This window comes from Diadema antillarum, unplaced genomic scaffold (genome assembly GCF_040938485.1).
Source record: "Diadema antillarum isolate AM-2024a unplaced genomic scaffold, OU_Dant_1.0 seq00001126_RagTag, whole genome shotgun sequence".
NCBI lineage: Eukaryota > Metazoa > Echinodermata > Echinoidea > Diadematoida > Diadematidae > Diadema > Diadema antillarum.
In genome coordinates this window covers 927,033-939,423 of record NW_027271940.1, presented here as the reverse complement: position 1 = coordinate 939,423, position 12,391 = coordinate 927,033, and the positions used below count along the sequence as shown (strand labels likewise).

The following is a 12,391-nucleotide window of genomic DNA, read 5'->3' as shown; positions in this document are numbered from 1 at the left end:
CACTATCCTTTCAAAAGTTATTAGAGTTGAAAGTGAAGAGTGTGGACAAGGTTTTTCAGAAATGAAAAAGGGATTCTAAAGACACACCTAATCACACTATTCTACCAAAAATGTTTGAGATAAATGCTAAAAAAACACACTTTCCTGCCCGTTTTATGATACCAAATTTTAGCATAATGTAAAAGAAGACCCGCTCTTTCAGAAAATATGAAAAAGTCAAGTTCGGCTAGGTTGACCCATTTCACTTATTTTCAGTCCTCACGCAAAATCAGTATGTGCGACTTCATGTTCGTTTTGAGGTGCACGGTCACATATATGAAATTCAATGGGGTCTTGAAGTAAGACTTGTAATTGGCTATGCATATACTATGTATACACGTATACACGCAGACATTTAGCGAAAGCAAGGATTCCATGTGTGTAGGAGGAATCAGTAAAATATCAAGCCAGCACATACGTAATTGCAAAAAATGATGTAAGAACCGATAACATGGCTATTATGTGACAGCAGTCCTCTATAATAATCCTCTCAATTTCACAAGCTCTTGTTTCCACTAGATTCCATCAGTAGGTAACAATAGGCATCATAAACAATAAGTCTAGTTTACTTGATAATCTGTTCATTCCTTTCGCAAAGAGAAATATATAAGTCCCTTGAATTTTCCATTGTTTCCATTGTAGTAATAGTAGTAGTAGTAGTAGTAGTAGTAGTAGTAGTAGTAGTAGTAGTAGTAGTAGTAGTGGAGTAATAATGGTTTATTGAAAATTAATGACACATAATGGAAAAAAAATCAAAATAAATCAATTAAACTTGAACACATACATTAATACAACTACTATACAGGCAAGTTAAGCATATTTCACTATCATATACACTTGTACATAAATGCAACTGATTGAAAATTTCATTTCATCAGTTTGAACATATACATATGAATATACACACAGAGAGACTTGCAGCTTGTATATATAAAGATATAGGAAATATATACTCAATTCATCATTGTCCCATAACTTGTCACTGTATGACAAAATATCCACTGACAATTCCTGGAACTTAAAGACCCTGTGGCATGATAGGGATCATGTAATGGGAAGGCCTGCCTGACTTGGATACATTTGGAAATCCCTGTAAACAAAATGTGTACAGAATTATCACTGATCTCTATGTAATTATACACATGGAACCAAAGAATCTAGACAGGAGACGAATGATAGCAATGATCATACTCTTCAATGAACAAAGTTGCCGACAGGTGATTCTATTCTACATAGCAAGCCTGTGCTAGTTGTGGTTTTTGAATGAACCTTGGTGGGAAGCGAATGAAAATCACTTCTGTCCCATCCGTCTCTCCCCATGCTAATGGGTCTCTATGAAGCATGTTTAATGATTGAACCAAGTGGGAGGGATCAGTAGAATTAACTGTATCTAATTCATTTGTGCTAAAGTCTCAGACTGTAGCTCTAGGAATAATGTCTGCTGTCTTTCACAGGGCAAAAGTGATGATATTTGTATCTACTTCTTTTCTGTGTCACTTTTTTTTTTAAAGCAATTTGCCTACTTTTGTAAGTTTTGTAATTAGATTTTTTTTTTTATGAGGGGACTGCAAATTACAAACCCTGTTTTTGTAGCAGTCCCCTCCATTTGAAACAACTTTCTTTCAGTATTTGTCATGAAATTTACAATATTGTATCTCAGTTCACAATTTGTTTGTTTTATTACATTTTTGTGTTTAAATATGTATTCAAAACTTATAATTATATTTGTTGGAAGTGAAATAAACAAAATGAAATGAAATATTTTTTCCATTCAGTGTAGAAGTTCCCCTTCATCCCCAAACTCAGCTGCCAGAGCCCTGTTTGGTCTCAAGATAAGCTGTGCTGTGGGATAGGAGGAGACAACATCCTGTATGGTGTCCAGACAATCCTCCTGCACAGGAGCGGGGTGGAGGCCCACGCTGACCACTGACCGTCGCTTGTTGTCCAGGCGTGCTGATCGCCTGACCGGTGTCACCATCATGCAGGGCGTGGCTGGGTTGTGGCCAGGAGTGCAGCGGATTCTAGCACAGGGGAAAAACAATAAAGCAGGGGAAATTAATTTGTCAATTTCTACTGCTGCGTATGGTTGACTTGAGTGATCATGCACAGAAAAATAGAGGTACTACAGTTCACATCATTCTAGCTTTCTGGGACTCCATTTTTACTAACAAAAAAAAATTAGTGCATAAGTTTCTGCTAGTTTTGCGATGGACTTTCAGGAACCCCTGGAATGCCTTCCAATAACATGCAAAGTGGTCATGGGGGGGGGGGGGAGCCTGTGACCTTCATAAACTAGTTTTACAGGGTTAGAATACAAATTTATATTGTCTCTATTCAAACCAACAGTTTTATTGGTTTTGTTTCATGAAAGTTTAAAGCAAAGATCTGACCAGGGTATGTGTTTTGGGGATTTTACAACAGTAGTACCCCATGTCTGCAAACAGAACATTCTCTGCTATGGACAAAGAGGGCAGCCTGCTGAAATATGAAATCTGTCACTTTGTACACACAATCTCAGCATCATTCACTGTCTGTAAACCTCATTGACAGAGTTCATGCAGCTTCCACGGATATACCTGGCAAAGTAGGGAGTGGTTTCCTTCAGACTGTACTTGATGTTCAGATGAGATGCGGGACTCTCTTCGCTCCTCACAGACTGATGATGGGGCTCATCGTCAAAGTCCAAGTGTGCCACAGGTGTCTGCAGCTGAAGACTTGGTGAGGCTCTCATGGGAGGAGACAGGGCACCAGTTTCACCGGGGCTTGCCGTCATCTCCATGGCGCCATGTTCATCTTGGTCCTCTGAGCTCAGTTTCAGTTTCAGACGATAGGCAGCTAGACGATCTCGGAGTTCTTTCACAGGCTAATATGAAGGAAAATTTGTAACATTTTTTGAAAAAGCTCTTTACAACTTCTCCATATATCTTATTTACAATATCAAAATAACTTCCATCACAAAAAAAAAATGGTTTATTTGTCAAGAGTGATTTTGCTGCAAATCTAAATTGTGAAAATGCTATGTCAGTCACATTTGCTTTTAGGGTGAGAAGTTAGTTGGGGATTTAAAAATCTTAAGGATGATGTCTCTGTTCATGAAGACTTATGAACTTATGGCCTTTGTGGAAAACATTGATCCCAAAAATGTGTACTACTGTATATCACCATGTTCACATAACAGTCTTTCTTCACTTATATTTTCCAGTTTTCTATGCTCTTGTTTTAAGTACATGGAGATCTTGCTGAAGGTGTATGTTATACTGTTATACAACAATCAGAGTGGTTTTATCATGTGTTGATTTTATTGTTGCAACTATTTTTCTTCATCCTCATACCATTATTTTCATCATTATCATCATTCATTTATTGATTTATTTATTTCTAATCTTTTGTCAGGATAGTCCATTCACCAATAAGTAGTGGTCTTCCATGGGGCCCTGAATAATATATCAGGTACTGATAAACATGTGTACATTAGATAGAAAAAACGTATAAACAGAAGAAAACAGAGATATTTACAATTGTAGGCATACTGTACATTGCAAAGTAACATAAAACAAATTATATTGATATGCCACAACACGAGTTCACCAGAATGCTGATAGAAAAAGTGAGAAATATCAATTAAATTGCCCTTATGTGCATGAATGATTATCACAGAATTTATCACCATCATCATCATCATCACTGTTGAGACTGAAGTCAAGGCGTTCATACCTCAGCTCCAAACTCCAGTGCCTCACACAGACACTCTGCAGCAGACTGGTCACCGTCCCTCCTCTCTGCAATCACTGCCTTGCAGACCCAGTAGGAAGCACTCTGCTGGATGAGTGGCACTTTGGTCACCATTCCATCCAGCCAGGAAGACATGTCCTCCAGTGGACATCCCTGTCGTACAAAGACATACAAAAGAGAGACACAATCACTGACAAATGAATAATGCTACATGTGACAGTCCTTCGCAAGTAAGCCCTCAAATCTAGATCATTACAGATATGCTAGACATGGCAACAGCCAAATCTATTACAGATTTTGCTCAGGATAGATAGAATTTACCCAATCTTGATAAAGACACTGGGTAGATATACAGTCAACCTTGCCTAAGTCGAATCTATTTGGACTGAAGAAATAGCTTCGACTAAGAGAAAATTTGACTTATGAGGGTTTAAAATCAATGGAATATAAAGAGAAGAGGACTTGAAAAGACCTTTGACTTAGATGATTTTTCAACTAATGTGAGGTCGACTTACGCAAGGTTGACTGTAGATCACCATTGCAAAGTACTAGTCTTGATATGGGTGATTGACACTGAGAGATAAAAATGGCAACCACTGATTTTTAAATTTACTTTTGATGACAGTCATTGTTGTCACAGTGGTATGTCAGGACAGAATCTAGCAACATAGGGAACAATGTCAGGTTAATCCTAGAAACCAAAGACAAAATGAAAATCTCAGTTGAAAATATGTTTAGATTTGTAGCACTCTGGCAAGCCATGTACTTCCCTTATGCATAGTGTAGCAAACTTTGGAAGGAAAACTTGAAGATCATAAAAACAATGCCACACCTTGTCAATAAATATCTGAATCATCTTTCTGTTAAATCATGTTTATCAAACAAGAATTTGTAGCTTTGAACTCATAGAACTTTTGGAATCATCACACAATCTGTACATATTTTAGTTTTCAAGGTAAAATTACATACTAGGTAACAAGTAGTTTGTTCTACTTCACAGTATGAGATTTTACAAACCTCTTCCAGCATAACCAGGCACTCTTTCATCACCGCCGATACAGGGTCACTCGTCTTGGGTTGAGCACCCACTGACCTTCGACGTGCTGGGGTACTGCTCCTACCCCTCACTCTGGAAGACGGGCCAGGAGTGCACGATCGTCTCCGTTTGCCCCAAGAGGGGGGCATGATCAGGGAGGACTCGTATCCAAGGAAGTTGCAGAAGCGAGATGGTGTCTTGCCTTTTGAGATCAACCACTGCTCCAATTTTGTCCTTACATTGGGTGGAAGGATACAAAAAATTTGCACTGATTCTCCTCAACAACAAACTTACGATGGGCTGGTGTGCTTTGCTGATTTTATTGTTATGATGAAGGACACTTGCTTCGTAGTATGGCATAGTACATCAAACAAAATATTTGCAACTTCATATTCATTCACCATGGTCAAATGATAGGACTTGATTCTTTGGTTGATATTCACTTCTGTATTAATGCAACAGAAATTCACCCTTTTACCTGTGAGAGATTTTTTCATCAATCTTGCCATATGTCTAGTCACACTGCCCCTGAATATTGACGAGGGACACAAGTAGGTTGACATTTCTTCATGTCCTTACTTGTGTTCATGAATTTCCTGCTAGAATAATGATTTTGAAAAATATTAAAAAAATATGAGCCTGCAGGGTAATCTTCAGATATATACGTGAAATGTATTTAGATTTATCTTTCAACTTTGCCTTACCTCATTCCAACTTTAGTAATACATTCTGCTGTTGCTGGCGTATTCAGAGCATCAGGCACAGGAAATGGTGTTTCCACAGTAACCGTTGTATCTTTCCTCCGAGGTGAGGCAAATCTGACAGACTTCCTACTTTGGGTGGTTGCTTTAGGCTTAAACGTCACTTCTGTCTCCTGGTAGGGACCTGAAGGTTCCAGGGTATGGTTTGTTCTATCCACTAAAGGCCTGGTGTGGCAGAAAGGAAGGGTGTAATATCAGTTAACCCTTAGCATGTCAGCTTTCCATACACTTCACATGACGGTAGAGTATTCTGCCAGGTGTGTTTGCTGTTATTAAGTCATTGTCTTCAAGCAGACGTGCCATGCTATTGGTACTGATTACAGTATACACGTGAAGACCTCACACATATTACATGCACCCTTTTACATTCATATCAAGTAAGCTCACCCATTTATCATTATCCAGAGTGCATCTTCATCTACAATATTCCCCCAACATCCATCACACGTAGACTGCTGCTGACGAGAATTAGTTTACAAATCACAAATTCTAGAACTGCTTGATCAGAATATGTGTAGTAAATTTTAAGTCATTTTACTTTTTCATCTTTTCTGCACTTTCCGAGATCCACATTTTGTGATGTTATCAACAGTAAAGTCAGCTGAAATGTGCATACAGTGCTGAGTGTTGTGGATCTCATCTTGACTAATGCACAAACTAACAATAGCAAGACAGGTCCCATAGAGTAATGCCTCACATAGTATGATAATATGATAGCCATTTGCTCTGTGCAAAACATTTCAGGAGTGGTGAAGAAAGGTGTGGAATTGTATTGTAAAAAACTTGTCTTGGTATGTGTACTGTGAACTAATGCACCTGGCTTTGGCAAGGTGTGTCATGTGTATTTTAGTTTACTGTGTTCTAGTTTACATTATGGCAGGGAAGACAATTTTTGAAGGATGGAGTTTAGTAAGTGTAGAAAAAAAACTGAAATGATTAAAAGTACAATGTATTTGAAATATCATGAACACAGGATTGGACCTGGATATCAGGGTGATTTTAAAAAGTAGCGTGATTATACTGCAAACAGAATATATTCATCATTTGTTCCAGTTTGATAGGCATACATGTACAAGACACAGAAATGAAATACAGCTTCTACGATCTTGCAATCGATCAATACATTACAATCTTCAGTACCACTTCACAATACGACTTCAGCTTACCAAAATGTTTTTTATTACACTACAAAATTGTACTTGAATTGAAATCATTTATTTCTTTCCACTGTCAAGTCCTTAACATACACATTCACTCCCCATCCCCCCCCCCTCTCTTTCTCTCTCACTCATTTCTTATGCTTCCTACCCATTTGTCTCAACATACAACCGATATGCCATACATTCATAGTGGTGTAGCAGTTAGTGTGTACAAAGTACATGTCTCCCCCTCACACTGAGGCACACTTACGCAGGAGTGACGGCTGGCTGAGAGGCCTGTCTCCCCACCCCTGCTGGTCCTCTCTGGTGTTGCCGAGAAGCAGAGGTATCCCTGGACAGAGTGCTGGGGTTTAGACTCTGCCTGCTAGGTTTTCTGGTGGACTGCGAGATGGCTCGTGTACAACCAAGGAATGAGGGAGTTTGGCCATGATGCGATGAAGGTCCTGGGGTACAGAACCTAGCTGTTGTCTGGAGGCTGGGTCTATTCTTCTTCTCTGATTTAGACAGCTGGCAGCTTTTCCTGTTTGATGGAAATACAAAATACCAAAGTGTGCGCAACTACTCAAAGAAATTCCAAGTAAACCTATGGTAGTCTGAGGCACAGAGTCAACAAGCATCCATTTCTGAGATTTAAACATACGACGGAATAGACATGAAAAAGATGATAAATTGAAAAATACTACGAAGGAAAACTGATCCAAATGGAAATTTCACCTTATTCTTCAATTGTTTGCTAATTGTTCAAATTCAAATTCAAATTGACTTTGATCCCAATTGAAAGTGAAACTTCTTAAAATATGCACACGTGACTACAATTTTCTCAAAAATACACTTTACTTCATCACAATACAAGAACATACTATGATGTACTTTTACCTTCAGATGTATTAAATTTTGTTTTAGAAAATGCAAGAAAAACACAGTGGAATAAAGACTGTGTCTCAAAGTACAGGCAAGTACAGGTAAACTGTAATTACCTCTGCCAAGGGGGGAGGTTATGTTTTCGTTACCGTTGGTTTGTGTGTTAGTTAGTTAGTTAGTTTGTCCGTGTGCAAAATAACTCAAAAAGTAGTTAACGGATTTGGATGAAACTTGCAGGAAAGGTGTAGAATGATACAAGTAAAAGATGATTAAATTTTGGTAGTGATCCGAGAATTTTGGGGGAATTTATGAGGGATTTTTGACATTTTGGCAGGTAGGGTCAATGATCTTGGGAGTTCAGGCTGCACGTATTGAGGTTTGCATGCGCGCACTAAAGCGCGTGCTCTAATTTCTACTAGAGCGAGGCGCGCCGTGAAGGTGAGGGTTTATGCCGTAACAAAGGCTTCTATATTGGGAAATCGGGCGACTTTCAGCACACAATGCCATAAGTATACGTATGGGTGGATATCTCTATGGAAGAACAAGATCAGTGGTGGAAACGAGCTGCATGCTTGGCGGAGGTCTGCGCTCTCAGAGTGCTTCTCTCGTTATTGATATCTTTAGCAAGTAACATACCTCTTGGCAGGGAGAGGTGTAGTCCTGTGAAAACTCTCTCCAACAGGCAACCCTTTCTTGGTTCTCCACTCAGCTAGCTTCTGCAGCATTATATCTGTTGTTGTTTTTACAATGTAATAAGGTAAAGTAAATTTTAAAAAAAATTGTCATTAGAAGATGCAAGAAACATTGAAAGATTTAAATCTCTGGCAAATGTGCAAAAACAAAATATCAAAGAAGTCCCTATAGAGGTGTATCAACATACTCCCTTGTTTTTGTACCTCCTTTAGTTGTTGTTTTGTACCTCCTTTATAAGGGGTGTTTTTGTATTGGAACATTATTGTTTTCCCTGTATTTCTTGCCTCATTAGAGTCATGCAACCAATTTGGTATCTTGTTTCATGACCACACACTAACATTCTTGCATTAATACTTTACAATGTACTATAAAAGGCAGTCAGGTGACAAGAGACATTCTTTTACCCATCAAGTCAGATGACCTCCTCCTTGAATTGAAAGTTTGGATCTAGTCATTATCTTGTTCCAATGGAAGAGTGTCCAATACTTTGGCATGCAATATATAGGACTTTTTGTTGATTCATTTTTGCTGATTGAGATGCAACCATTGCAATTACAAACTGCCATAGTCTCATTGGCAAATTGGAAGGTATTGGCTTTTGAGCGGGTATGCATTGCATGCACAGTAACTTCTGCTGTGGTGCAGCTTTCAGCATTTTCAACTTACACTGCACTGGGCGCCATCGTAACGTGTAGACACCACATGTATCGTAGTAAGTTGTTTTTTCCCCTTGTCTCCTTCATATATTTGCCTCCCCCCCCCCCCCCCATTCTTCTCTAGAGTCCATGACAATGCACCATTCCATGACTAGCATGATGCAATGACCTATGATGACCAGTGCCAGTGAAACTTTGGCCATTCATTGACTCAAGGATGGCTTTACAAAGCTTGCTACCTACAGAGTACAGTCTGTATGAAAAAGAGTCACAGATTACAAATTTGCAATGCTGGCAGGTGGAACTCAACAAGGTGTGCAGTAGCCGAATAGGCGCATAGGCTAGGGGAGCAAATGTTGAAACAATGGATGAACAAGCGAGGGACACCAGAGAACCGAATTTGCTTCGATCTGCTTATTTACTGTTTACTATAACGCTATAGAGATCTTCTTAGAGTGTAACGATAACATACCTTGCATACCTTGGAAGTGAGCGTAAAGTTAAACCAATCTTTCTATATTTGCCTCTTTGCCTTGCTTGATGTCATCATTCTATGACATTAATAACTTTTTGGTAGGCGCAGAAATTGCATTGGTGATGTTAGAGATGAGAACAGTCAAGCAAGCGAGTTCAGTCAGACCAAGACAGATTGAGAATACTGTCAAAAACAAGGAAATAAGATTTTCATCTTATGAACAAAGATTGAGGCACCTCGGACTTTCAACTTTAGCATACTGCAGGGCGAGAGGTGACATGATAGAAGCCTTTAAATTATTTCATAAATATGATCAGGAAGTAGTGCCTGACTTGGGTTTAATAAAAAAAAATGCACAAGAGGACATAGTAAAAAATTGTATATTTTTCGATCACAAACCACTACAAGAAGAAATTCATTTTACATGCGCATCAGGAAACCATGGAATAGTTAACCTAGAAATTTAATAGATGCACCCAGTGTCTTCAGCTTTGAAATTGGTTTGGATAAACTCTGGGAAAATGAACCCATAAAATTTAAGTTTGACGCCACGCCACCTGGTCACTACCTAACCCCGTCGCGGGGCGCTGTAACACAGTACGGTACGTATTTGTCCGTATGGGGTCGCTGCTGCGGTTAGTCACTACCCAGCTCATCTTAAGGACTGAACCTGGATCTGAATACAGAGGCTCAGATCAGCCTGCGTTCAGAATTTTCCATAGGTATCCATGAAACTCATGGCTCATGCACTGATGTCATCCCGGTGCGGGGCGCTGTAAATAGTTCGGGTTGGGGTCGCTGGTATATAGTGCGGTTAGTACTGGCCACTGCTGCAGTTTTTATATCATTTTAATTTTTATGCATAGATCTAGGCCTAACGTTAATGGGTATCATATGTTATGATATGATATGGCCACGACTCCTATATCAGAATTTGGCGCTCACTACGACACTAGCGCCCTGAATTTTGAATGTGACAGAGCGTATCCATGTAGTTGTATAACCGACCAGACGCCGTGTGAAGCAAGTGACATATTTTCTCTAAGTAAGACTACTAAGTAGGGCCTAATTTGATACAGCGACAGCTCATCAGGGCTGTGTTTCATAACTTAAACACTCTAACACCCACCACAAAAACAGGTGCGTGGGACAATGTAAACACAGAATTTCTGATTGTGACGGTGACTCACCATGTTCGATGGAACTTCTTCGCCTTTTTCTCCCGGTATTTGTCAGGGCATCTACGCTTGCAATATCTCGGTCACTCATACTGATGATACAGAAGCACAAACATACAAGGGTTAAAACTACACAGGCTTTACTACCTGAAACTTATTCTCTGTAAATACAGTGTTTCTGTGATGTCGCGAATATACGGACCGACCGCAAGCGAATGAATGTTTTGTATTTCGCTCCACCTCAAGAAAGCAGCCAATCGTGAAGAATGTTTACGGTGACGTAACTGACCGTACTGGCTGTGTAGGTGATGTGTGGAGGGCAAGGGAATACACATTATTGCAATGAGCCGAAAAAATGTGAATTTTACAACTCTCTCCTCTGTCGTACGTGGACATCAGAGATCACAAATGCAGAAATCGTTTTCTCCATGAATCATAAGTGAAGTAATGATAACTACAGATGAAATAAACTATAGAGAAGTGACGCTTAGTGTATATGTAGCAGGTATGTGTGCTATTGTTGTGTTTTTAATTTCTTATGAGTGTTTTCTAAACCCAACAAACGCGATTTTCATGATTGTACATAGAACATAACTGCTACCGAGTTCTGCGATAACTCTTGCTGCTACTGTTACTGTTAACACTTAGTGTAGTGAGTTATGGAGCGGGATGCATGACATCAAATTTAAGTTTGCTATCACTGTTCTCTGAATTTTCCCATTTGTCTTTCAGTGCGCACCAAAAACCAAACATAACAAAACAAAAACAGAAATTAGACCTTGTAGGCCTATTCGTACAAAAAACGGTCATGCTTGGATTTCAGCAGTGATTTAGCAACAACAGTTTTTTTTTTTAAAAGCAGGAATTTACACATAATCACTAATCAACATTCATTATGCATATGATTTAATCTTACCAAATTGCAGACTTGTAGGTTATATTTGATCTGCACATGCAGTTATAAAATTATATGATCCTTCATGAAGTTGTTTTTTGTGCATGTTTTATGCTTATTTTTGTCTTTGTTTGTATTTTTGGTGCGATTTTAATGAAACGAACCGCGTTGTTAAATTTTAATTTAATTTTTTTTTTCATTCATTTACAGGCAACTTCGACATTTATGGTACCTCCTCTTTCAATCATTGGAAAAATTGTTTTGTCGAACACACAAACACACACATACAAACATACAAACATCAAAGTAACGACATGACAATATATGAACTAGAATTCGAGAATGATAATAGAATTCGTCAAATGGTTCTCAAAATATGATCGGATCTTAGCCGCGTGCACACACACACACACACACACACACACATCATTTTAAAAGGTAGTATGGACAAACGGATAACATGGGACAAGGTATAATATGATTCATGCGAATTCAACACCGAGTCATACCGAGTCAACAACCATCAATAACAAACAAACAACAAACAAACATATAAAACAATTAAGATGTCTGCTATCACTCCTATTTTCACCATTCTTTAGCGGCTTGGTTTATAGGTTTATAAGTTTATAAGTTTTATATATATATATATATATATATATATATATATATATATACATATATTTATATATATATATATATATATATATATATATATATATATATATATATATATTGCTTTCCTCTCTTCCTTTCCCGTTCTACTTTTTATGTATTTTCTCTTATTTTTTTAATCTGTTGCTGTTGTTTCCCAATGGCCCTACCTGAAGCCCTTAAACACACACACACACACACACACACACACACACACACACACACAGGCCCATAACTAAAACACGAGGTAC

At 38.5% G+C, this 12,391-nt stretch overlaps 1 protein-coding gene across 1 annotated transcript; it reads right to left on the bottom strand.

The window, feature by feature from the left end:
- Window positions 1-1,810: 1,810 nt before the first annotated feature.
- On the bottom strand, window positions 1,811-10,682 carry LOC139743985 (uncharacterized). Its single transcript, XM_071654451.1, has 8 exons — window positions 10,604-10,682; window positions 8,226-8,319; window positions 6,979-7,248; window positions 5,512-5,733; window positions 4,789-5,041; window positions 3,754-3,924; window positions 2,616-2,902; window positions 1,811-2,060 (listed from the first exon to the last, which is right to left on the bottom strand). The coding sequence occupies exons 1-8, from the start codon at window positions 10,680-10,682 to the stop codon at window positions 1,811-1,813; spliced, it is 1,626 nt and encodes a 541-aa protein (XP_071510552.1).
- Window positions 10,683-12,391: the final 1,709 nt, after the last annotated feature.

Coding starts and splice junctions, on each gene's coding strand:
- LOC139743985 (XM_071654451.1), bottom strand. CDS start 10,682: ATGAGTGACCGAGATATTGCAAGCGTAGATGCCCTGACAAATACCGGG. Junction 7,249..8,225: donor ACACCTCTCCCTGCCAAGAG/GTATGTTACTTG, acceptor TCCATCAAACAG/GAAAAGCTGCCAGCTGTCTA. Junction 2,903..3,753: donor CACTGGAGTTTGGAGCTGAG/GTATGAACGCCT, acceptor CCTTCATATTAG/CCTGTGAAAGAACTCCGAGA.